Genomic DNA, 25,925 nt, shown 5'->3' with positions numbered 1-25,925 from the left:
ACTTTCCCCTTGCATCTCAGCAGAAGAAAGAAACAATCTGAAAGTTGCCTAGCACTCTGCTTTATTCACAGACTATACACGGAGCTAGTCCAAACATGTCTGCTCTCTCAGCAGCCTCCGTACAACTCACTCCTTCCTCCTTTGCAGCAACAACAGGAAGCTCTCAAGTTACACTGAGAACACAACCCTGAGAACAGCGTAGGACATCCTGTCTCACGCTCAGTAAAATCAGAAACATCACATGATGTAAACAATGTGCTGCTATCACGCAGCTGGCGAGTACTCATATCCCAACATGCAGATGCTCTGTAACTGAGCTATTATTATTGTTGTTGTTGTTGTTGTCATACCTCGGGTTAAATATGCTTCAGGTTGAGCGCTTTCAGGTTGCGCTTCATGGCGAACTGGAAGTAATGGAATGCGTTACTTCTGGGTTCCGCTGCTCACGCATGTGCATACGGTCAAAATGACGTCACGCGCATGCGTGGAATCGGCGAATTGCAACCTGCGCAGACGCGGGTTGCATTCGTTTCAGGATGCAAACGGGGATCCAAAATGGATCCCGTTCGTATCCAGAGGTACCACTTTATTATTATTATTCAAATTTATATACTGCCCTATACCCACAGGTCTCAGCCCTTTGTCAAAGGGGCCAAGCAAAGAGCACACTGGCCCCAAATCGTCTTAACCTGGAGCTGGTCTTGCCTTTTTTCCTCATCTACTCTTCAGAAAAGCAGCTGACACAGGCCTCCAGACTGATCACATATCCTCCAATATTTCTCTGATGAAAATAGGGAAGTTCTGTTCAACAACAACAACAATTTATTTACACTTGACCCACCTGACTGGGTTGCCCCAGCCAAAATAAATCTGGGACTGTCCCTGGAAAGCAGGGACACTTGGAGGGTCTGTCATCAGCAGGGAAGTCCTGTCTACTTGACCTTTCCCTGTATTTTCTAGCTAGCAGCTGCAGTGACTTCATGCTCAATGATAGAAGGATTTGGGCTGAATATACCAAGAGCACAAATGTTTGTCTTCAGTGCACCTGCATACATTTGCCCAAAACTGAGTTGCATCATATTATACACTACAAGCATGAGAAAACTACTCCCATTTTAATTAACTGACTGATTGTAGGTGAAAGCTGTTACGAAAGGCAAAGCAACTGTTTATTTCTATTTAAACTAGGGCGATACAGATAGGCTGTTTTCTTGTCTCAGAAGGTGGAGCTTCTGAGCTTTTATAACCTTGAGCCACACAAATTCAGGCCTCATTCTGCTTGAGAAGAACTTTCACATGTCCAGCAGGACTTCCAGCAGGTTAGTATTCTAAGGGAGACAATTACTTTGGAGAGTCATAGCTCAAGAGCAGCACCCTGGACAGAGCAGTGGTGCAGGGACAATCCCCAGAGACCTCACCTCTGCCCAAAGGTTTTCTTCTTCTTACCAGCAGAGTACTAAAGGTTTGTGGGTTGGGGAGGGGGGATACTGTAATCCTCAGAACAGAAGCCTTTCCTTTTGGACAGACTAAAGGCAGGAGCTGGGCAGCAGACAGAGTTCTAAAAATTAAATAGGAAGATAGACTTGATTGCACTTCAGAGGAAAAAGGAGTTTTGGGTAGGCACAGGAGACTGGACTTTGGAATATTCCTATGTAGCACCTTTAGAACGCTGGGTGGCACTTGGATCTAAATACATTAATACTAAAGATACTATCGAAACAATAACATCATTTCAAATAATATGGTACCACATGTCAAAAAATATATAATTTTGACCTTTTCTCCCACAACAAAAACCCGTCTTTAAAAATCAGGAAGGAATTAACTAGAAAAAAAGAAATGGTCATATGGGAGAGGTGGATGAATTTGGGTATATTAATGTTAGACCAGCTGATAAATGAAGAGGATGAATTTTATACATATTCTATTTTAAGAGACAAATACAGATTACCTACAAAGGCTCACTGGCAATATCTCCAGACAAAACACCTGCTAATCACCATCTACGGACCAGCAGCTTTTACAGCCTCGGAGACCCCAGAGATATTGAAGCAGCTGATTAATTCTTATGCAAAAAAAATAAAAAAGCGATCCATCAACATAAATAAATCTTTGTTACTAGCAAACCAATTTGATATACAGGTATTGAGGGAGGAATGGAATAAAGAATTGGAAGTCTCAATTTTGACCACACAGTGGTGAACGTTTTAAAGTGCTATAACAAGGGTGTGTCTGGACCTTAAATTGAGGCTCATACAACAAAAAATAATATTTAGAATATACTGGACCCCATTATGTTTGTTTTAAAAAGGGCTATCTAAGGTATCTAACTGTTGGAGATTCAACAGGAATAATGCTTCTCTAAAACATATGTTTTTCCATTGTCCTATATTAAAATATTTTTGGAAGAAGGTAAATGAAACTATCAACGGAACAACTTTACATTTACAGAGCAAAATATCCACAAAATATTTTGTGACAATATGAGATGACTCTCTGTGCCCTTACCATGGCAAAAGGACTGATACTGATAATTGGGAAAAATAAAAACACGTCACCCTTCTACGATTGGATTGAAGACTTATACAAACTTGCAACATATGAACAACTTGCGCATGAACACAGACTTCCCATGGACAAATTCAACAATATTTGGAATCCATTCTTACAAATACTGTAATAGGTTAGGATCTGGTGAAGTACAACAACAAATTTGTAATTTGTTGTTTTGGGTTTTCTTCCCCTCCTCCCTTTACTTTCCCTTCTACACGGGTGCTGTTTCTCTTTCTCTGTTTATCTCTTTTCTTTACATCTCACCATGTTTAGTGCACATATTTTTTTAAAAAGGGGGAAAGGAGATGCAAGGCAGTTGATGGCCATGGCAATGGTGCGAGTACAAGGGGGGAGTTGCCATTTTGTTTCTCTAGGAGCAAAGACAATGGCCATCTGATGGAGGTTAAATAGTAATGGATGTTTGGGAGGACGGGTTTAATTCTTGTTTCCTATTTTATCTGTGCAATACTATGCTACATCTGCTTGCGCTTTGTGATTATGAAATTGAGGTGTTTTTTTAAAAAAGCAGAAGGCTTTAGTATGAAATCCTTTCTTGCTGCAAGCAATCACCAGAGCACCATTTTGAATAGTTGTCCTGCTCTGCAGTGGTTTCCCTATCAAACATGACCTCTCAATCTCTCTCTCTGTCTCTCATCATAACAGGAAAGCAAACACTTAGGAAGATGGCTGGGAAACCTAAGCTTTACTACTTCAATGGAAGAGGCCGCATGGAAACCATAAGGTGGCTGTTGGCTGCAGCAGGAGTCGAGGTTTGTTTGTCTTCAGAATTTCTCTGAGAAAGCACCTTTCTCCCACCCCCAAAAAAGAATCAAGGGAACTGTTGTTTGTTCAGTGTTGTTATGTAACAAGAATTGGGGTAAACTACACCTCCCAGGATTCCTCGTGGGAAGTCATGTGCTTTCCAAGTGCTCTAAATGTATGGTGTGTACAGAATCTCCAAGTGTCCCTGTTTTCCAGGAAGGTCCCTGATGTAGAGAAGCCATCCCGGTTTCTGATTTGATCCCAGAATGTCCCGCTTTTTCTTAGGACGTCCCTATTTTCATCGGAGAAATGTTGGAGGATATGGAGTTATCTGACTCCCGAACTGTCTGAAGGCAATCCTGTATGAGGAAGTTTTTTAAAAATGTTTTCTTATGTTTTTATATGTGTTGGAAGCCACCCAGAGTGGCTGTGGCAACCCAGTAAGATGTGGTATAAACAATAAAATTATCATTTATTGGTGTTTTGCAACTTTGACCTGTTGCAGGACCTCAGCCGGACCTTAGCAGAGCATACACAGAGTTCCAGAAAGCAATCAGTTGCAGGCAGAATGGACAAAGCAGGAACAAATGTTGCTACTAGTAACTAGGTTACTTTGATGTGTTTATTATTTACAGCAGACTCTACAAGTTACTATATACAAGAACAGAAATGGATCTTAACGGTCTCTCTCTCAGCAAGCTCCAAACGACTCTCAGAACACCACACTGACCAACAACACATTCCAGTCAGTAGGTCATAAATCATTATGCCTGTGTGAGACTTCAACCAATGGTAAAGCTGTTCCCAGGCTTCCATATCTCCAGGCAGAATTACTCCTTTCTGCTCAGTCATCCTTGGCTGTCTGCCAATTCTTAATTGACTCTGTGTGAAGCTGAACAGAATAACACGTAGTCAAAAATCCCAACATCATTATGGAATGGGACGTCCCTATTTTCATCGGAAGAATGTTGGGGTGTGTGTGCATGTAGACTAAGAATCCATTTCTGGCAGTTTCTAATTTTGGTTCCAGCCCTACCATTTGCCAGGGGGAAGCACCTGCCTCAGGCGGTTGATTTTAGCTATCCTGGAAAGGGCAGCAGATTGTTGTGTTATTTCCATTCATTATTATTGTACTTTTACTGCTAAGGAGGGAGAGACATGATTGTAGGATTTTTTACGCTTCGTGTGCTAAGGTAACGTGACCAGCCTGTAGTACTAGTATCTACCTTGATTTCTGCATGGGAAACATTTGCTGTTTTGTCCCAGACAGAAGGGAAAAAGCTGGCCCAACTTTCACACCGAGGCAACTGCTTTTTGTTCCCAAAAAGTTGACTGTGAAAGGGGAGAGTACTTAAAAGGTTTTCATCAAATTTCCTTCAGTAGTTTGGAAGTAGTTTGGAGCCTGAAATTATTTCATGATGCCCCTGAAATATTTTGCCTCTTTTGTTTTCTAGTTTGAAGAACAACTTATTGAGGTGAAAGAAGATCTAGAAAAGTTAAGGCAGGGTAAGTATGTCATCTGAATGTTATATGAGAGAGAGAGAGAGAGAGAGAGAGAGAGAGAGAGAGAGAGAGAGAGAGAGAGAAAGTTTTATATGTTATATGTTATAACCCAGTTGTGGACTGGGTATTTTCCTATCCCTAGTCAGATCAGAATAGACCTCCTGAAATCAGTACACATGACTAATGCAAGTCTGTTGATTTCAGTAGGTCTGTTCTAAAAACGACTTTATAAGATACAACCGATAGAAATGGGTATAATTTCTATTTATTCACCTCTCAAGACATTTACAGTGATAAGCACACAAACCTCAGGATTGCAGTGAAGCCCTACCTTCCTCCTGTCCAGGTTTATGGCAAACCTCCAAAGTTAATAGAGCAGGGTAGATTCTCTGTACAATATGAAGAACAGATAGCCAACTCAGAAAAGTCACTGTGCAATTTTACGTGTGCCTACTCACATGTGGACAACACTGAGTTCAGTGGGACTATCTTCCAGGGAAGGGTGTATAGGATCTCAGCCTTAGTAGCAGATGTTTTCTAAATATACTTGTTTCTCCAGTTCTGCATTGTGCAGTCTCAGTTATGTGTGCACACTTTAAGGCAAAAATATGTGTGAATACACTATTGTGATCTGGTTATATTACTTTTATATACAATGTTGTCATCTGGTTATTTTACCACTCAACTCTGCATTCTGAAGAATGGTTTGTTTCGGTTTTTTTAGCTAGAGAGCAGAAGTAGCTTAAATAACATACAAAACTAGTTTCCACTGTGTGCTTGCTGTACAGATTTAACACATGTTCTGCAAAAAGGTTTTGAGGGGAAAGCAGAGGCAAACATGATTATCGCAAAGGCACAATGTAAAAGTAAAGTCTCAAAATCAAAGCATGGCTTGTGAGATGCTCCTGAAAATTTACTTTCCATAGTAATTAGCTGGGAGGATGGACTGATTTTTCATCTTCCTTTCACAAGGTGGAGACCTGCTCTTTCAGCAAGTGCCCATGGTGGAAATGGATGGGATGAAGATGGTGCAGACCCGAGCTATTCTCAACTACATTGCAACCAAACATAATCTCTACGGGAAGGACATGAAGCAGAGAGTATGGTACTGTAACATTCCTTTAAGTTTGGTTCATAAATGCACGTTTTTGTTTGCTGTATATGATATAAGAGGAAATCTGTGCTCTGTCATATGATCTACTGATGACTTATGAGTCAGTACGTTTCATCTCTACTGTCAGATTGAGCAAGAAAGGTTCCAGAGGAACCGGCATAAGCTAATTCGACCTCTCAGTCCCAGCAAAGTTCATGTGGATTGGTTCCTTTGAAATCAATGTGGTTTCTCCAAAGTTCATACTCTAGTCTTTCATGTAATCCCAATAGCCTGGATCAGTGGAGGGCGTTGTATTTTTCTTTTGCAGATGTATAAATGTGAGTTTTGGCATATGGCGCTTCCTTAGAAAAAAAGTGTAGCCGTTGAAGATCAAAGTACGCCAAGAAGCACATGTATTAAAACACAGAGAGAGGCTCTTTCCAAGGAAAAATGCCCCTTCTCCAACATACCAGATAATTGCACCTGTTTAACTGCTGGGATATCACACATTTTGTGTCTGTGATGCTACTAAAATATCCCATGCCCCTCCCCTCCCTGTCAGGTTTTTGGCTCTGTTTGTTTTACATTATCATTATCATTACTGCTACTGCTACTGCTGTTGTTTTTCTTGTAATTATCTGAATAACTGAGATGAGGAAACACCTTTCTACTATTGACAAATGAGTTTTATTATAACCATCACATTTCCAACTTAACAAAGCAATTAGCCTGCTACTGAGTGATCCGGTCATGGCAACATTCTCTTTCCTACAGGATTGATACATACTGTGAAGCTACTATGGATATGAATAAATCAATAACAATGCTTCCTTTCAAACCAGCTGACAAGAGGGAGAAGGCATTTGCAGACATTATTGAAAAAGCCACCACCAGATACTTCCCAGTCTTCGAAAAGGTACGAGGCAAAGAAAGAATGAAACTTACAACCCTTTTAAGAGAAATCACCTAGGCTCAACTGTAATGTTGATAGGACTGCTTGGTCCAACATAAAAACATAGAAGCATAGAATTGTAGGGTTGGAAGGGACCACAAGGGACATCTACTGCAACCCCTGCAAAGCAGGAATCTTTTCCCAACATATGATTCGAACCCATGGCCCTGAGATTAGGAGCCTCACGTTCTTACTGACTGAGCTACCATCTCCAAACTTCTAATCGCAACTATTTAGTTTTAAAAAGCTGTGTGAGAGAAGACCAGGAATCACACACAGTATTCATTTATGACATGAACTTCTTATCTCAGAATCTGCACCGCCCCATGGAAACAAGATAAGCAGTGATTTGGGGAGAAGGAAGGTCATGCTCCATCTTCTCTTTGTTGGGCAGTGGTTTGTTGGAACTCATATGTCAGAACTTATACAAATCCTCTTCATCTCATGATGCAATATTATCTGGATGTTAGATAATTCAAAAGTGGTTGGAATACACATTCTTCTTTTTGTGTAGTTTTGTCTATTTACCTAAAGTGCTCTCAATATATTTCATGCTGGCCACATAACCCAGAAAGCTATCTGTGGAGAAACGCCAGCTCCCTCGGCCAGAAAGCAAGATGAGTGCCACAACCCATAGTTGCCTTTGACTGGACCTAACCATCCAGAGGTCCTTTACCTTTTCTTTTTTCCTTTTACCTTATTTCATGCTCTGTAGGTCTTCAAAGATCATGGGCAAAATTTTCTTGTTGGAAATCAGCTCAGCAGAGCGGATATTCAATTGCTTGAAGCCATTTTAACAGTGGAAGAGCTGAAGGCTGATATTCTTGCCAAATTCCCTCTTTTAAAGGTAAGTAACACCATTTCACAACTTATTATAAAAGTGAAAAGATAGGCAGTGAACAGGTTCCCTGGCTCTTGTAAGTTCTCATTAGCTGCCAGGTCAAGAATGTGAAATCCTCCAGATATTGTGCAATGCAGCTCCCATCCACCCTGATCATTGGGTTTCTACAAGCCATTTGTGAATTAAATGTAGACACATACAGGTTAACCCACATATGATTATAAGCCTACAATAGAGCTCCCTTTTCAAAGGGACATAATTGGGTTTTGAGTAGATATGAAGTTTCTCGCTTGTAGTTTCATTATTGACCATGAAACTGTTGTAACCGTAGATGACAAATGATTATTTGGGAATGCCACCATTTCTCCTTTTCTCTTCTAAAATATTTTGCTCTCTCTCTCTCTTAGGCTTTTAAAGAGAGAATAAGCAACATACCTACAGTCAAGAAATTTCTGCAGCCCGGTAGCCCAAGAAAACCACCAATAGATGAAAAGGGTATTAAAAAGGCAACAGAAGTTTTCCACTTAATTGACGACTAGCATCATAGTTGATGCACTATTGTAGCCACAGGCAAAGCGCTAAAACTGAAATAGGACAACGCTGTTTCGCCTCAGCAAGCTGTCCTGAGTTATAAAAGAGTCCTTAACTGTTGACAGATGAAATAATAGCTTAATGGGAATTGTCTCATTTCATGTTGTTCATTTACTTGGAGCACAACCTCAGTAAAGCCCTTTGATTCCTTTAATAACAGGAGTTTCTGCAATAACAACTCAAATAATTTTTTGCAAACACTATCCTCACTTAAGCACACATGATGCAGGCAATAAGAACTGTTTCTCTTTATTGTTTGTTGCTGTTGCTTCAACCATCAAGGTCATATCAATCACCAGAAAAAGATAAAAGAATATACAACCCGTACAATGTACAATATTAAAACACAATATCTATCTATCTATACAACTAATACAAATAGGGTGTTGTTGTTTTTCATGCCAAATCAATTGTTTACCAGTCCACCATGTTATCCTCAAGGAATGTTCTTCTCAGTTTTTGGGGACTATTCCTGATATAAAACAGAAGCTCCCCAAGGTTTAAAATGCCCGTGTGTGTGTGTGTGTGTGTGTGTGTGTGTGCGCGCGCGCGCGCTTTGGTGTTGGGGCACACAGCATTGCATGGCAACAGGCACTTCTCCCAAACCTGGACTTGGTTGTTTTATAGGTTGAGAAGTTCTGGAGCACTTCACTGTTGTACCATTAATTCAGCCAAGAACTATACTTGCATCTTCAGCCCCCAATTATATGGATGTGGTGGGCCACTCAGTATGCTTACTGAAGCATAAGCAAAGCTCTAGTATGGCACTTTTATTCTTTGCATATCTAAAACACCATTGTCTCTGGATTTCTATTGCAAAAAGTCTAAATCACATAGGAGGCCCACATTCATGGATAAGCCTTTTGTGAATTAAATTTAGACACAAACAGGTAACCTACCTATGATTATAGACCTGCAATGGAGCTCGAACGTTGACCTCCTTTTCCAAAGGTACATGCCTGAAATAATTGGGTTTAGTGTACGTATCAAGTTTGAGTACAGTGGTGCCCCGCAAGACGAATGCCTCACAAGACGGAAAACTCGCTAGACGAAAGAGTTTTCCGTTTTGGAGGTGCTTCGCAAAACGAATTTCCTATGGGCTTGCTTCGCAAGACGACAATGCCTTGCGAGTTCCTGCGGGGGTTTCCCCCCCCTTTTTCTAAGCCGCTAAGCCGCTTATCAGCTGATCCGATCAGCAGATAAACCGCTAAAAGCCGCTAATAGCGCTAATAGCGCTAATAGCGCTAATAGCGCTAATAGCGCTAATCCGCTAATCCGCTAATCCGTCAATGGGCTTGCTTCGCAAGACGAAAAAACCGCTAGACAAAGAGAATCACAGAACGGATTCTTTTCGCCTTGCGAGGCACCACTGTACACATAAAGTTTATCACTTGTAGTTTCATTATTGAAGCATAGTAACTGTAACTGACAAATAATTACACCTACTCTCACTCTCACACACATTTCAAAGTATAATATCCTAATAAGTGTAAATAAATGACAGCCTATGTTTTAGTTCCAAAGTTTTAACCACAACTTTTCATGATTCATCCTATCAAACTAAGATCAGCCCAATCCTCCCATTACATCAACAAGTACCACCAGTGCTATTTTTCTAGAAAAAGAGGAGCCAGAGCTCACCACGAACACCTCCCTTGTTCTTTTGTAATGGCAATGGTGCCCACCTGAGAGGTGCTGGAGCTGAGTTCTGGCTGGGGCGGGGGGAGCCCTGCATACAGATATACTCTGATTGAGATCTCAGTTCATACTGGGTTCTGATTGCTTTAAGTTGGACTTTGACCAACCTGAAACTTCCATTAGTTGAACCTCTCTTGATGGCTGCTGAACATTGCAGACAACTCTTTCCCTTACTGCTAATTCCTTAGGGTAATTGGCATTTGACTCAGGCTCCCATTTTCTTTCCAAGCTTGTCATATTATGTGAGATGTACCGGATTTTTCGCTCCATAAGACGCACTTTTTTCTTCCTAAAAAGTAAGGGGAAATGTCTGTGTGTCTTATGGAGCGAATGTGTGGTCCCTGGAGCCGAATTGCCCAGGGACAAAAAGCAGATCAAGCTTTTTTTTTTTTTTTTAAAGAGGGAAGTGGGTGTTGAAACAAAGCCACTGATTGTTTGCCGATCGGGGAGAAATATAAGGGATGCTAGAGATAAAAGAGGCTGCCTGGGAGGGGGGAGGTAAAGACAGCGAACTTGCAAAGGGGGAAAACAGGAAGACTAAAGCAATAAGGAGAGAAATTAGAAGAAAAGGAGGAGCAAAAAGCTGCTCCAGCTAAGGAAAAGACACTAAGGCAAACAAGAGGGAAGGGAGAGTTGAAAGGAAATAGCTGATCAGTGGGATCAGAAGAGAGATGAGGGTTGCTAGTGGAGGCTGCCTGGGAGGGGGGAGGTAAAAGCCCATGGATCCTCAGGATTTTTACATTGGGTCACCCCAAATTCACCATCAGATCACATAGCATGTCCACGGCTACAGCCTGCACCAAAAAAATCACGCACCCACTGTTGCCTGGGGCTGCAATGGTGCAGAAACGTGGTTACAAAGCACGGATCCACATGGATCCTCAGGATTTTTGCATTGGGCTACCCCAAACTCACCATCAGATCACATGTCTGTGGACACAGCATGAACCACAAAAATCATACATCCACTGTTTCATTCAGAATATTTTTTTCTTGTTTTCCTGCTCTAAAAACTAGGTGCGTCTTATGGTTGGGTGCATCTTATGGAGCGAAAAATACGGTATGTATTCTCAATTCATGACAAGTTCAAGACAGGCCAAACAATACCCCATCATTAAGCAGTATATAAATAAATACCTGTGCATGTTTGCTTTGATGCCATTTTACCCGTCGCTCCTGTGTACATACACACAAAGGCTGGGACACTCAATGGCCCCCCTCTTGCTCACCCCACCCCAACTACGGGACTGGGTGAGACTACTCAGTTAATAATAATAATAATAATAATAATAATAATAATAATAATAATTTATTTATACCCTGCCCATCTGGCTGGCTTTCCCCAGTCACACTGGGCAGTTCCCAACAGAATATGAAAAACATGATAAAACATCAAACATTATAAACTTTCTTGAACAGGGTTGCCTTCAGATGTCTTCTAAAAGTCAGATAGTTGTTCATCTCCTTGACATCTGATGGGAGCACGTTCCAGAGGGCGGGCACCACTACCGAGAAGGCCCTATGCCTGGTTCCCTGTAACCTCACTTCTCACGGTGAGGGAACCACCAGAAGGCCCTCAGAGTCTGAGCTGAACAATGGGGGTGGAGACACTCCTTCAGGTATACTGGGCCAGAGGTCAGCTTTGAAGGTCAGCACCAACACTTTGAATTGTGCTCGGAAACATACTGGGAACCAATGTAGATCTTTCAGGACAGGTGTGATATAGGCTGCAAAACCACAAATCAGGGGCTCTCCTGGAGCTCGAGCTCCAAATGTCTATTCCTTGCTGGTAGAAACCGGAAATTCCTTGCAATAGAAACTCAAAACTTGAGCACCTGATAAGCCTTATCTAAAAGTCTTATACTAACTTTCATCCAAGTCAGGAGATCACAAGACTCTAGTGTCAAATATCGCTACATGCCACCCAATTTCCAAGCGGTGTGAGTTTCCAGGTGTTGAAGGCATTTATCCAAGATTGTGCTTCTTTGTCTGGCACAATGTCTGCAGATTATATTTTCCCTTCCTATCCCTGATATTACCTAATTACTACTGTTTATTAAATTCTAGTATTCCCGAACAGGCTCTATAACAGTATCATAGCCCACAGATGCTGTGTGTTGCTTTGCATGCGTGGGGAGTCAGATTCTGTGAGCAGAAAATAATCCATTTGAGATGAGCTAACCTTACAGAATTTTGCAGATAAATAAAGTAAACAATAGGACAAAAAGTGTCTTGTGCATTGATGACTAATTGACTAGATGTTTTTTTCCCAGTGTCCGTGTGACTGTAGCACAGATGGATTTGTTTCTCTGTGTGGATACATATATTTGGTATTTTCAAAACTTTCCACAAGGGTCTTTTGTGCTGTGCTGTGCTGTGCTGTGGAACAGAGTAGCATAGCTACGCTTCAGGAATGTGAAAAGGGCTGGCCTTGGGGGAACTTCCTCCTCCCCCTCAGCAAAAAGGTGGGCAAGGGAAACCCCCCCTGATTTAGCAGCCAGGCAAAACTGCTTGGACTTGTTCAGCAGCAGCAGCAGCAGCAGCAGCAGCTTTATTTATTCGTAGATGCAAATCTTCAGAGAAGGTGGAATAGAAACGAGCAAAGAAAAGGCAGAGCTCAGTTTCTTTTGCCTAGACCCTGGAAGTGGATTCAGGTTTGGTTGGAGGTTAGTACTGGGGGGGGGGGGATTACTTACACACTCAGTCATCTGGTAATAATTGAAAAGAGGGATGAGGAACCAAAGGTGGCAAACTGGCATTTCTATCCAGTTTGGCACACCTTAAATGCAATTCGGTTGCACTTTGATTTTAGTGGAGGTGAGCGAGGGAGAAGCAGGGGGCTTTTAGAAAGCAGAAGGGTCGGGTGTTGAAAAGAGAGGAAGGGGCAGAAGGGAAATGTGTTTGAGACGTAGAAGTGGAATCCTGAAAGACAACAGGGGCAATTAGTTGGGTCAGCAAGTTGGATAGAGGAAAGGAAATACTGTGGGGTAACTGCAAACGGAGAAGTTGAAAGAAGCAGAGGTTGCTCTCCTGAGATGTGAAGGAAGATGAGCGGGAAGTGGCTGGATAAAGAGAACAACACCCACCATTTTGAGGTCTGGGGGATAAGCGGGAGGAGTCCAGAAAATGAAGCATTGCAGGAATGAGCTTACATTAATAGTATATCAGGAGACAGGGGTGAGCTTTCCCTGGAAGGACTATTGTACTGTAACTGCATGGCAGCCAGAAATTCAACCAGAAAGCCCTTTGCTTCGTCAGTGGGGCAGAGTGAGAGAAAAGCTGTCGGTTTTCTGGTGCTCTGGCTGCCAAGAATAGAAGCTCCTAGTTGGCAGCAATCACCTCTGGAGATTAAGAAGTCTAAAAATAATGTGTTCTAATGCTGTGAAGCTTTGTGCGCACACTTGAGAGTAGCTTGTTCTAGTGGTACTTTCTTAGTGAACACACTTAACACCTAGGCTAGGCCTGAAAATTATTATCAGTTTTAAGAGGGCTGGTTATGCTTTGCCTGCCTTGCATTTGCGGTGCCAAGAGAAGAGGGGAGCTTTGATGTTTATATTGACTTGGATCCTAGGACAGGTTAACTCAAGAGAAATTCCCTATCCCTTGTAGGTGGTGTAAGGGATGGAAGGATTAACCAAAATGTTATGTACTGAGTTGAATAGGATCCAAACTGCAGCAGTCTGTTTGGTCCTAGAACAATAGGATCCAAAATGCAGCAGTCTGATTGGTCCTAGAACAATAGGATTCAGAATGCAGCAGTCTGATTGGTCCTAGAACAATGCAGCAGTATGATTGGTTGGCAGGAACCACCCAATCCTGCTCCAGATAGAAGTGAATCCACAACCTGATTGGCTTACAGTAGAATTCCGGAATTAGTCAATCATGTGCAGCCCATTGTGTAAATAATGTATATAAAGCAGATACTGTGAGGGGACTTTCATTCATTCCTCCTCACCACTATGAGGTGAATAAAGAGCATGAAATCACTTTGTGACTCTGAGTATATTTCACAAAATCAGACTTCAGTTCTAGGATAACTTAAGGAAGTTGATGGAAGGAAACATGGGCATAGTCAAGGGGAGGGGGAGGGCATACTGAAGGGGACCCTCTAGGTCCACAAATAATATTGAAAAGCATTGAATGGACTCAGTTATCTGAGGTTCTGTACACACACACACACACACAGCAGAAGCCTGCCCCCTGCCGCAATGTCCTATTTAAAGGTAAAGGGACCCCTGACCATTAGGTCCAGTCGTGACCGACTCTGATGTTGCGGCACTCATCTCATTTTATTGGCCGAGGGAGCCGGCGTACAGCTTCTGGGTCATGTGGCCAGCATGACTAAGGTACTTCTGGCGAACCAGAGCAGCGCACGGAAACGCCATTTACCTTCCCGCCAGAGCGGTACCTATTTATCTATTTGCACTTTGACGTGCTTTTGAACTGCTAGGTTGGCAGGAGCAGGGACCGAGCAACGGGAGCTCACCCCGTCACAGGGATTCGAACCACCAACCTTCTGATTGGCAATTCCTAGGCTCTATGGTTTAACCCACAGTGCCACCTGCGTCCCATAATGTCCTAATTACAGGGTATTTAAACTCGTGATTTCCTAAAGAAAACTCAATAACTTTGGCTGCTCTGCCTTCTAACAAGAATCCTGGCTACGCCCATTAGAAGGAAAGTTTCTAGTCCTCTTCATTCCCACATCAGCCACTCTTGCTGGAGCATTGTGGAGGGACCACATTGTTTAAGAGGACCCTCTGATTCTCGTTAAATACTTTGGAAAGAATATATCTATAACTGCCAAACATATAGGATCGATTACAATAGCAGACATGCAAAGTTAACAATCTTCTTTAAAACTTGGGGAGAGTCAGTGACATGATTACCTAAATAAAGGTGCTTGCTTGGCAGAAGTTGTTCAGAAGTTGGCAGTCTAGTTGCAATAGCTATCCCTATGAAATGGACCAGTTCATACATGCATACTTCTGGTCAATGGTTAACTTATTGCAATGTCATGCTAAAGGTAAAGGTAAAGGGACCCCTGACCATTAGGTCCAGTTGTGACCCCAGTTGCGACGCTCATCTCGCTTTATTGGCCGAGGGAGCCGGCGTACAGCTTCCGGGTCATGTGGCCAGCATGACTAAGTACTAAGACCAGGACCAGTACTGAGACCAGGAATGTTTGCCCTCAGTGCAGCTGTACAGATTTACAATAAACCGAGTTGCATCATGTTACGCAAGCGTGAGACAACCTTTCGCATTGTGAATTATCTTTGAGTGACTGATTTGTTGTAGGTGGAAAGTCTCATGAAAGGCAGAGTAAGTGTTTTTTTATTTGCAATAGGGAGTTTCTGCTACAGATAAGCTGTTCTCTCGGAAGGTGGAGCTTCTGAGCTTTTATAACCCTGAGCCACACAAGTTCGGGGCTCACTCTGCTTGAGAAGAACTTCCACTTGTTCAGGACTTGCAGCAGGTTAGTATTCTAAGGTAGATGATTGCTTTGGAGAGTCATTGCTCAAGAGCAACACCCTGGACAGAGGAGTAGTGCAGGGACAATTTCCAAAGACCTCACCTCTGCCCAAAGGTTTTCTTCTTCTTACCCGCAGAGTACTAAAGGTCTGTGGGTTGGGGAGGGGGGATACTGTAATCCTCAGAACAGAGACATTTCCCTTTGGACAGACCAAAGGCAGGAGCTGGGCAGTGGGCAGAGTTCTAAAAATAAAATGGAGTTGTAGTTCAGCAACATCTGGAGGGCCAAACATTCCCAAAGCCTACTGCAGATCAAAAGCAACATTTTCTGGCAGTGGATCCTTATCTAGCCAAAAGAGCACTAGGTAAAGGGACCCCTGACCATTAGGTCCAGTCGTGACCCCAGTTGCGACGCTCATCTCGCTTTATTGGCCAAGGGAGCCGGCATACAGCTTCCGGGTCATGTGGCCAGCATGACTAAGCCGCTTCTGGCGAACCAGAGCAGCGCACGGAAACGCCATTTACCTTCCCGCCGGAGCGGTATCTATTTATCTACTTGCACTTTGATGTGCTCTTTTTGAACTGCTAGCTTGGCAGGAGCTGGGACTGAGCAACGGGAGCTCACCCCGTCATGGGGATTTGAACCGCCTACCTTCTGATCAGCAAGTCCTAGGCTCTGTGGTTTAACCCACAGCACCACCCATGTCTCTTAATGTCATGCTACAATGTGCTAAAATTCAGAAGGAATGAATCCTCAGTCGGAAGCCTCTAAAATTACAGGTGCCCCCCAGAGAGATTCTATCTGAGCCTCTCCCCATCCAATCCAAATCTGGAAGAGGGACAAGGAAAGAGCAGCATCTGTGGCATCAGGCTACAAAAAGTTGGATGGGGGGCATAGTTCACTCTGTGTAAAGATCCAAAAACAATTTTTGAAAAAACAGCAGAGAACCAGACATGTGCGCAATTGTTCAACACCTCAATTTTAAGGCTGTTGCTGCTGGTGCTTTGTGCATTGAACAGCTTCAGAAGAGGCAAAAACCCAATGGATAAATTTCACCCTCAGCATGAAGCTAAAGTAGTGGGGGAAAGTCTACCTGTTGAAGCATGAGAGTTGGAGTTTAACTGTAGAAGTTGAGCTTAAAAATAAATCTCTGTTTTGGGGGAGCATGTTTTACCTTCGATGCAATTGCACTGAGACTCAATGAGTTTAGGAAAATAAGAAAGCCAAGTTGATTAATGGAAATAATGCTCACTGGAAGGACAGATCGTGAAGCTGAGGCTCCAATACTTTGGCCACCTCATGAGAAGAGAAGAGAAGACTCCCTCACTGCGGGAGGCAGTGGAAGACAGGAGTGCCTGGCGTGCTCTGGTCCATGGGGTCACGAAGAGTCGGACACGACTAAACGACTAAACAACAACAACATGCTTGACAGGAAAGATCGTACTTCTGTCTAACACAGGTTGCAAGGAGCCTCGCTTGTTCTTTGTTCTCAGTAGGAGAAACATATAAAGATGTCTCATCTCCCAAGGTAAGGATGAAGAAGTAGGAAAATAAGGTCAGCAACCATGAGAGGATCAGTTGAGAACCCGAGGACAGGTCAGGTTAAAGAACAGTCTAGAAAGCTTGAAGCTTTCCTCCTTTTTTTGGATTATATTTTATTACATTTCAACATTTTTAGCATATACAATCAAAACACAATATCATATTTTTGTCAACTTCCAATGTCTTTTTCCATGGAGTTGTTGTTTCTTTCCTTCTGCTCTCTTCTATCTATCAAATCTTAACCGCAATATTGTGTGCAAACCTACCAGCCTTTAGTACAAGCTGTTCGACTCATGGCCATTTCCCCCTATTCTAATGCATCTTTCTCCCGCTTCCATTTTTAGGACAGTCCACAATACAGTTCTACTGTGAAGCTGTTTCGTCAATTGTGTTGTGCTTGACAGAGTAGAAGACTACCCAAAACGATGGCTGGGAAACCCAAGTTGCACTATGCTCAAGGGAGAGGGAAGATGGAATCCATCCGTTGGCTGCTTGCAGCAGCTGGAGTAGAGGTTTGTGTGCCCATAAAAGGAAGAGGCGGGGCAATGCTGGGTAGATGAACCAACAATGGCCAAAATAAATGGCCTCTTCTGCACAGGAAGCAGAAGATGCCACAGATGTCTTATCAACATAACTGTGGGTGTGCATGTTCCTGTATATATTCTTATATGCATTTATATATGTGTGCTTCAGCTCAGGAAAACTACTGAAGCATATGATGAAATAGAGTGTAGTCTTTCAAAAAATATTCTCCTGCTTATGTCACTCAAGCAGTGAAGCCAATTTCCACCCACTTTTAAGGGTGTGGTTTTCTCAATTCTGGGCGCTCATACGCTGTATGGGAAATATCCGTCCCCAGAAAGCAAACACTTTGGCTGACAATTAAAATACCATTTTTTCATATTGACTCATACAGCGGAAGCCAATGCATGTTCACTTAGATGTGAGTCGCACTCAGCAGATATAGGACTGCAGCATCAATCATCTGCTAGGGATCCTGCGGCTATATTTTAGAATATATAATTTCCAACGTAACAGAAATGTCACCAGTAAGAGAGAGGAATCATAATGCAGTTATACCTCAGAAGTCAAACGGAATCAGTTCTGGAAGTCTGTTCGACTTCCAAAACATTCAGAAACCAAGGCGCGGCTTCTGATTGGCTGCAGGAAGGCACAGAACCCATGTCAGATGTTTGGGTTCCAAAGAACGTTTGCAAACTGGCCAAATTGTTCAGCTTGCAAAGTGTTCGACTTCCAAGGTACGACTGTATTCCACAGCTACAGAAAGAGGGCCAGGGGGAATTGGATGTCTGGCAATGGTTCAGAGTCCTCCGTCTGGGTCTTATTTCAATGGGTTGAATGGCTTGTCTTTTGAAGCCATTTTTAGGAATATGCTTATATGAATAGCGTGGCTAATCTGCACAATGAAAACAAAAATAGTAAAGAAAATATGCATTGTGTAGAGTCTGAGCATATGATTTCTGTAAAGACAAAGAGCCCATTTTCACCCAACCACTGCTTCTCTAATAGAAATCAGTTCAAATGAAGGGTACGGATTAAGAAAAATGAAATTTAAAAGCTGTACTGCATCTTGCAGTTTTTCAAAAATTCCAAGAAGCATCAGCTGCTCTTAAACTAAAATAAAAGATAAGTATCTGTTAATTATTCTCTGCAAGGTCAGCAAAGACTTATAAAGTTAGGATATATATATATATATTGGCTGCTTTGTTTCAGTTTGAAGAAGAATTTATAGAGAAAAAGGAAGACTTGGAAAAATTACGGAATGGTAAGTCTATAGGTGAAAGTGTTGCCCGCATGCAACTGCTTTAAAGACTGGCTCTGCAGCAACTGAATCTGTTAAAAATAAAAACCACTTTGTCCTGGGGTCCATGTCAGTGTCTACACATAGTTATTTTCAGGGGTGAGATTGGTTCAGTCTTCTCTTGAACTAGAAAAACAATAGGGAATTTAGATTTAGGGATGTTGAAGAATTTCAAGCAAAGTGGAAATGGGAGGGGAAATTGCCAGTGTTTGCTTATTTGTCTCATGTCCAGAAGAGAAATCAAACCAGTTAATGGGATTAAGCCTGGATAGCTTAGTTGGTTAGAGCAATAAACCCAAGATTGCAGGTTCCCCGTGTGGGACAGCTACACATTCCTGCATTGCAAGGGTTTGGGACAAGATGATCTTCAGGGTCCCTTCCAACTCTACAATTCTATGATTTGTATACACTGTTGTTGCTTTCTGTCCACAGACAATAAATAAATGATTGTGCCATTCATTCATTCATTCATTCATTCATTCATTCATTTCCTACCCTTCATCATAAGGTCCCAGGGTGGGTAACAACATTGAAACACAACATTAAAAACAATTTGAAACAATGTATACACAGATGAAGGGACACAGGTGGCGCTGTGGGTTAAACCACAGAGCCTAGGACTTGCCGATCAGAAGATTGGCGGTTTGAATCCCCATGACGGGGTGAGCTCCCGTTGATCAGTCCCTGCTCCTGCCAACCTAGCAGTCCGAAAGCACGTCAAAGTGCAGGTAGATAAATAGGTACCGCTCCGCCAGGAAGGTAAATGGCATTTCCGTACGCTGCTCTGGTTCGCCAAAAGCGGCTTAGTTATGCTGGCCACATGACCTGGAAGCTGTACACCGGCTCCCTCGGCCAATAAAGCGAGATGAGTGCCGCAACCCCAGAGTCGGTTATGACTGGACCTAATGGTCAGGGGTCCCTTTACTGTTTATACACACATGAGATGTATACACACATGAGACACACATTTGTGTTGTGCTTCCTTTGCATTAGAAGGAATGAGATGGCGTAATATAACGACAATATGATTTACACAATGAGTTATGTAAGTCACGTAATTTCGCCAATGATGAACAGAATAGAAATAGCGCATGGAACAAATACAGAGTGGAAATAAAACGATGCCTTTCCATGTTCCTATTTGAGCTGTGCAGACCAAAAGGGAGGCAGATTTTCCTGAAGAAAGATCTGTATCAGAGACTTAATACAGTGGTACCTCGCAAGACGAATGCCTCGCAAGACAAAAAACTCGCTTGACGAAAGGTTTTTCCATTTTCGATTTGCCTCGCAAGACGAATTTCCCTATGGGCTTGCTTCGCAAGACGAAAACGTCTCGCGACTTTTTTTTCTTTGTCTAAAAACAAAGACATGTTTTGTTTATAAAGTTAATTTATTTTCCCTTAAATTTTTGAACTGCTCTTTACAGTATGTGTGACTTTAAAGAGCAGTTAATAAACTGTTGTTGTACCAAATTTGGCTTTGTTTGGACTTTTTTTGACCATAGGAACACATTAATTGATTTTCAATGCATTCCTATGGGATTTCGTGATTCGCAAGACGAAAAATTCGCTAGACGACAAAAATTGCGGAACGAATTAATTTCGTCTTGCGGGGCACCACTGTACACCATTTTTAACTTTCAAAGAAGGCAGTCTGAATCGATCTGAAGTATTGGTTTAAGCTGCTTAAGTTGGTATCACTTATCCCACACCCGCCCTCTTTTTTAAAGATGGACAGCTCCTGTTTCAGCAAGTGCCCATGGTGGAAATAGATGGGATGAAGATGGTGCAGACGCGAGCTATTCTCAGCTACATTGCAGCAAAGCACAACCTCTACGGGAAGGACCTGAAGGAGAGAGCACTGTACTTATGAACATGTAGAATTCACTCTAGGTCTATTTTTTTAATAGAAAGCCAGCTCTTGACAGAAGCTGAAAATATGGAATGTATGCACTGAACTGCAAACATCCAGCTATCTTCCTGCTTTTGCATCTCTGTATTCCTAGAGCTAGAGCTAGCTATGTCACAATGTGACTCTTACAAGGAAATTTAGGCTATAGCTACTTGGGGAGGAAAACCGTGCCATAACATGGTAATGGCAAGCTTAACATAACTGTCAACTTTCCAACCACGTATGGAAGATGCCAGATTGAATATCAGAAAATGGAAAGACATTGCATATGTTATTTATAATACAGTATTATTTATTCTCTTATTTCTGTGTAATTATGATATGCTCTAATTATATTTAGATTGACCTGTACTTTCACAATAATAATTGGGTGGTAATTTCTTGTCTGAGGATATGCAGCGTTAAAATGGGAAAATGGGAAGCCCCGGGGGGGTTATTGTTGTTGTTGTTTAGTCATTTAGTCATGTCCGACTCTTCGTGACCCCATAAACCAGAGCAGCCAGGCACTCCTGTCTTCCACTGCCTCCCACAGTTTGGTCAAACTCATGCTGGTAGCTTCGAGAACACTGTCCAACCATCTCGTCCTCTGTCATCCCCTTCTCCTTCTGCCCTCAATCTTTCCCAACATCGGGGGGGGGGGTAGGAAGTCTAATAGGAATAGATGGAGAAAATATGTAGAATATGCGTATATGTATTGAAACTTTGGAAAAATAAAAAATAAAATAATAGTAATAATAATAAAGCAAAAAGGAAAAGAAATAAGAGAAACTAAGAAAACAAACCCTGAAAGTAACTGTGCTAATGGCTTCTTTCAGGATTGACATGTACGTGGAAGGAACAACTGATCTGATGGGGATGATAATGATGCTCCCTTTCCAGCCCCCTGAGAACAAAGAAAAGCAGACCAGCCTAATTTTTGAGAGGGCCACAACCAGATACTTCCCAGTTTATGAAAAGGTAAGGGATTGTCAGGTAGCAACGTAAAATTTGCAACTAGATCTCGACTGCTGAAGGTGTAAGGGGAGAACCATCCATAGCAGCAGCAAAATTCTGCGGAAGCACTTAAATGTGGAATAGTGAACCTACAAGTCCACCAACATTTTTTGGGGGTAGTACAACTCTCGCCGCAACCCCAAAGTCATCTGCGACTGGACTTAACTGCCAGGAGTCCTTTACATTTACCTTTTTTACAACTCTCCTAATTCCTGACCATTGGCCATGCTGGCTAGGGCTGATGGGAGTTGGGGAGTCCAGCAAATATTTGTTTTCCCACCCCAGATGTCAAGTTCCAATGCTACTGAGCAGAGGATCACAGCAATGAGGGACTTTCGGTGTTATGCAGGGGATACATGCAGGTGTGTAAAATGTATATTTGAACGAAAAAGCCAAGTGGCTACTCTCATGGGACAGTCCCTGCCTGCCTCTCAGCCTTACATGTCTGAAACACAAAAGAAGCAGAAATAACCCCCAAGGAGCCTCTGTTGCCCAGTATGAGCCAGGGGTCTACAAACCCTCAACACTGTCTTCTATTTCTTTGTATGACACAGGTTTTAAAAGATCATGGACAAGATTTCCTTGTTGGTGGGAAGTTCAGCTGGGCAGATGTCCATCTGCTTGAAGCTATTCTGATGGTCGAAGAGATGAAGCCTGATGTTCTTTCTGCCTTTCCTCTGCTGCAAGTGAGTGAACTAGGACATGTTCTGAGAAATGAGATGGAACGGAAACTGTAAGACTGTGTGTATTCACAGAGTGCAAATACAGCAACTGGATAAACTTCAGTCATAGGATTGTGCCGCACTTAGCATGTCATAATCTCGATGTTGGTGATTATGGTGGTGTATGAGAGCAAGTCCAAGTGGCCATCTGGGGGATATGTCTTATGTCAGGCATCTGGAAGTTTCTGTGGAGCAGGCATCTAGACTTCTGCATCTACTTTGCTTGATGATAAAAGTGCTTCATCTCCTGGCTAGAATTGCCTCAGTTTGATGCTGATGCTAAGACAACTTGACTGAAAAAGGCTCACAAGATCATAGAGTTGGAGGGGGCCTTGTAGAAAGACTATAGAGAAAGTTCAGATTTCACATGCGGCTTGAGGACCATGGGACAATAGGACCACAGATCTTCTCCTTCCCATAGGTGATTGAATGTGAAAATTATTGTTACTGTGTTCATTAATCAGTCAGGATCTTTATTTGTTTGTGTGGGAATGTTCAGGGATGTAGGAGAGGCTATATTGTCTGATAATAGCCTTTCCAACTTGTGCTAACAAGTTCACAATTTAGCAGAGTAACATTCCCCTTTTTAAACTTGCAGCAGATGCGTTTGCTCAGGCTCGCTAAAGCCTCTATAAAAACTGTTCTGGTATTTCCCCCTCATTCCCTCATAAAAGATAAGACACGACACAGTCTCCTATAAAAGTATAAAAAGGTTTACTCACACATCATTCAGTTCACAATAGGATCCCAGAAGGCAGACTTAGCTTATCGTAGAAAAGTAACATATACCTGGAAACTATCTCATAAGAAAACAGTACCTTTGTCCTCTCTTGGCTGGAGCCAAGAGAGCATCTTTGGCTAAGCAGATGTTGCTTCTTCGATGCATGTAGTCAAAAAGAGAGGGAGATGGCTGCCCTGCCCTGTGCTTTTGTTGTTACCTGCACAGGTGAGGCCACACCCACTTCAAGTCACATGCAGAGGAAGTCTGTCCCAGCCCAGAAGGAAACAGGAAGTTTACCTGCTGGCTGGACAAACATTCCTCCCCATGTGTAAACATGTTCACTCTAGGAATCTTGTACTTTACTGCTCTTGTGTTTCACATCCCACAGTTTGAAGGAATGGGATTTCTATTATAATCAAACCAGCCTTTTACCCAATTTTATTTTATGAATCTGAAATAAATAGGGAAGGGAACAAATTGAGACCCCCCACACACACATTACTAATAACCCCATGTAGTATTTATGGGTTTTGTTTTTTAAAAACTTTTTTATTAACACATACTGCACTACTTCATTAATTTAGACTCATGGGCTTAATTTTTTCTGTATGGTTTTTGAATGCTTGAAAAACAAGGTACCCGCTTATTAATGAACAGATAGATTGCTTTTCAAAATTCCCCCATCAAATGACCATTTAAAAACTTTGTGATTTTAAACTTTTATCCTATGATAAAATAACTGCTTAGAATGACATAATCTTCAACACATGCACACAAAGCACTGCACACATATTGAAAGTAAAAATGCCCCTTGCCCCCAAGCTTGCAATGATACACATGATACAAAAGGAAAAAGGAATGGGGAGGGAAGAGGAAAGCAAACATTTGAAGCCAATAGATGGGGCCAGGCCCAGTGGTGAAGGAACCCTCTCTGGCACCTGGGGTGGCACAGCCTGTACAGACTGTGCATGTGTGGCATTTCGCGCGTGTGCACTCCTTACGGAATGCCACACACGCGCAGTCCATACGGGCTGCCACTTGCCCACGGCAACCGTACGGGCTGCCACACAAGCGGTATCCCGTACGGACAGCGCACGAGAGCGGCAGCCCATATGGACGGCACACGCCCTCTGCCGCTCTACAGCTGGGGGGAGGCAGGGGCCATTTTGTCACCCCTGCCAGAGTGGCACCTGGGGCAGAACGCCCCCTCCCTCCCCCTTCCTACACCCCTGGCCAGGCTGGTCTTCTTCTCCAATATGTGAACTGCATTTTTGTGTAAGTCCATCTATGTTAGTACCTTTTTCTTAGAAGTGCTTCTTGTTTTTCAATCTAGGACTTCAAGGCAAGGGTAAGCAACATCTCCACAATTAAGAAATTCTTGGAGCCAGGCAGCCAGAGGAAATTTGAATTAGACAACAAGGCTCTTCAAGAGATCAGGAAGATTTTCAACATCTGAGAACATCTGCTATGATGATCACTACAAATACTGGCATGATTTTAACAAATCTGTGTGACTTCTCTTTTACTAGTTGGAGGATTAACAGTGTAGTCCTATTCATGTCTATTCAGCATTAGTTCCATTTGAATTCAGCGTAGCTTACTTCTGGGTAAATGTAGGTATAGGATTGGAGCCTAAATCCGTAAAATAGTATTTCCTCTTGGTTCCATAATCTCAAATGCTTTTGATTGCAAACTCTTGAAAAATGTAGTAGATGAGAACTCTTTGTGAAGATTCCGAGGCCTCCTTTAGATATTAGTCTAATGCAACCTTCCCAAACCTGGTATGAAACCTTCCAGGGGTTTTGGACTACTGCTCCCATCAGCCACAGCCAGCACGACCAGCAGTCAAAGAATGAAATTGCTAGAGCCAGCAAACATTTGATATTGTGCAAGGATTTTTTTTCAGCTGGAACTCACTGGAACTGAGTTCCACCACCTCTCTGGTGCATTCCAGAGTTCAAACGCTACTGAGTAGAGGATCACCATAATGGCACTGTGTAAATCCACAAAAGGAGATGATGATAATACTGTGTGATGGTACAATAAAATGAAATAAAGCATTCTACAGCGTTTGTACTTCAGTGCCATGTTTTACTTGAGTAGTCAATAACATATCTGTTCTGTCATGACTAGTTCCTGTTGTGCTTTGTGTAGATGTGATGGGATCTGTGTGGTCTGCTGGATTAGAGGCAAGCAAAATATATCCTATTAACGTACTCCCTGCCAGAAAATGACCTGTTTTCATAGCCTTCTACAGCAATTAGACTGACCAGCCATAGCAGCAGTTCTTTACCAGTCTACCATGCTATCCTCAAGGAACGTTCTTCTCAGTTTTATGGCAGCAACTGCAACTGTCACAAATTTGTCAAAGCCAGACAACAAATATGTGGTTTTCACTTGATCATCCGGATCAGGTATCTTACATAACAAATCAATAATAATTTCTGGATTGCCTGTAGAAATCCAGTTTTGCATACCTTTAATGGTTGTGATCTAGTCGCCCCAACCCCCGTCAAAAGGTGGGTGGGACCAACAGGGAAGCCCTGTGTAGTTGACCTTTTTCTGTATTATGTGGCTAGCAGCTGCAACCAGAGACGGCAGTGGCCTCCAGCCCAGTTATACAAAGGTTTCAGTTGAATATACAGTACTAAGACCAGGAATGTTTGCCCTCAGTGCAGCTGTACAGATATACAATAAACCGAGTTGCATCATGTTACGCAAGCGTGAGACAACCTTTCGCATTGTGAA

General features: G+C 42.4%; 2 protein-coding genes across 4 annotated transcripts in view; both read left to right on the top strand.

Moving 5' to 3' along the window:
• LOC310703401 (glutathione S-transferase-like) overlaps positions 1-25,253 on the top strand; it is a 28,006-nt gene extending 2,753 nt beyond the window's left edge. Inside the window, exons 1-7 of one of the 2 annotated variants that reach the window (XM_083495766.1) lie at positions 12,387-12,659; positions 17,353-17,520; positions 18,743-18,794; positions 20,560-20,692; positions 21,557-21,698; positions 22,289-22,420; positions 24,511-25,253. In XM_083495766.1, coding sequence (XP_083351892.1) covers positions 17,434-17,520; positions 18,743-18,794; positions 20,560-20,692; positions 21,557-21,698; positions 22,289-22,420; positions 24,511-24,633 — 669 coding nt within the window. In that variant the 5' untranslated portion in view covers positions 12,387-12,659; positions 17,353-17,433 and the 3' untranslated portion in view covers positions 24,634-25,253. Of the gene's footprint in view, positions 1-12,386; positions 12,660-17,352; positions 17,521-18,742; positions 18,795-20,559; positions 20,693-21,556; positions 21,699-22,288; positions 22,421-24,510 lie in introns of those variants that run through there. The other variant, XM_083495767.1, reaches the window with a different exon arrangement.
• LOC310703395 (glutathione S-transferase-like) lies at positions 1,189-8,391 on the top strand. Of its 2 annotated transcripts, none has more exons than XM_083495754.1 (7): positions 1,189-1,319; positions 3,217-3,323; positions 4,770-4,821; positions 5,791-5,923; positions 6,686-6,827; positions 7,579-7,710; positions 8,112-8,391. In XM_083495754.1, exons 2-7 carry the CDS (start codon positions 3,237-3,239, stop codon positions 8,241-8,243), a joined length of 678 nt encoding a protein of 225 aa, XP_083351880.1. In that variant the 5' UTR covers positions 1,189-1,319; positions 3,217-3,236; the 3' UTR covers positions 8,244-8,391. The 2 variants fall into 2 exon arrangements, with proteins under 2 accessions (XP_083351880.1, XP_083351881.1); XM_083495755.1 differs by lacking the exon at positions 1,189-1,319 and adding an exon at positions 2,659-2,683.
• Positions 25,254-25,925: the final 672 nt, after the last annotated feature.

This window comes from Podarcis liolepis, assembly GCF_965112155.1.
Source record: "Podarcis liolepis genome assembly, chromosome: 3".
NCBI lineage: Eukaryota > Metazoa > Chordata > Lepidosauria > Squamata > Lacertidae > Podarcis > Podarcis liolepis.
This window is presented reverse-complemented; position numbering and strand designations above follow the sequence as displayed.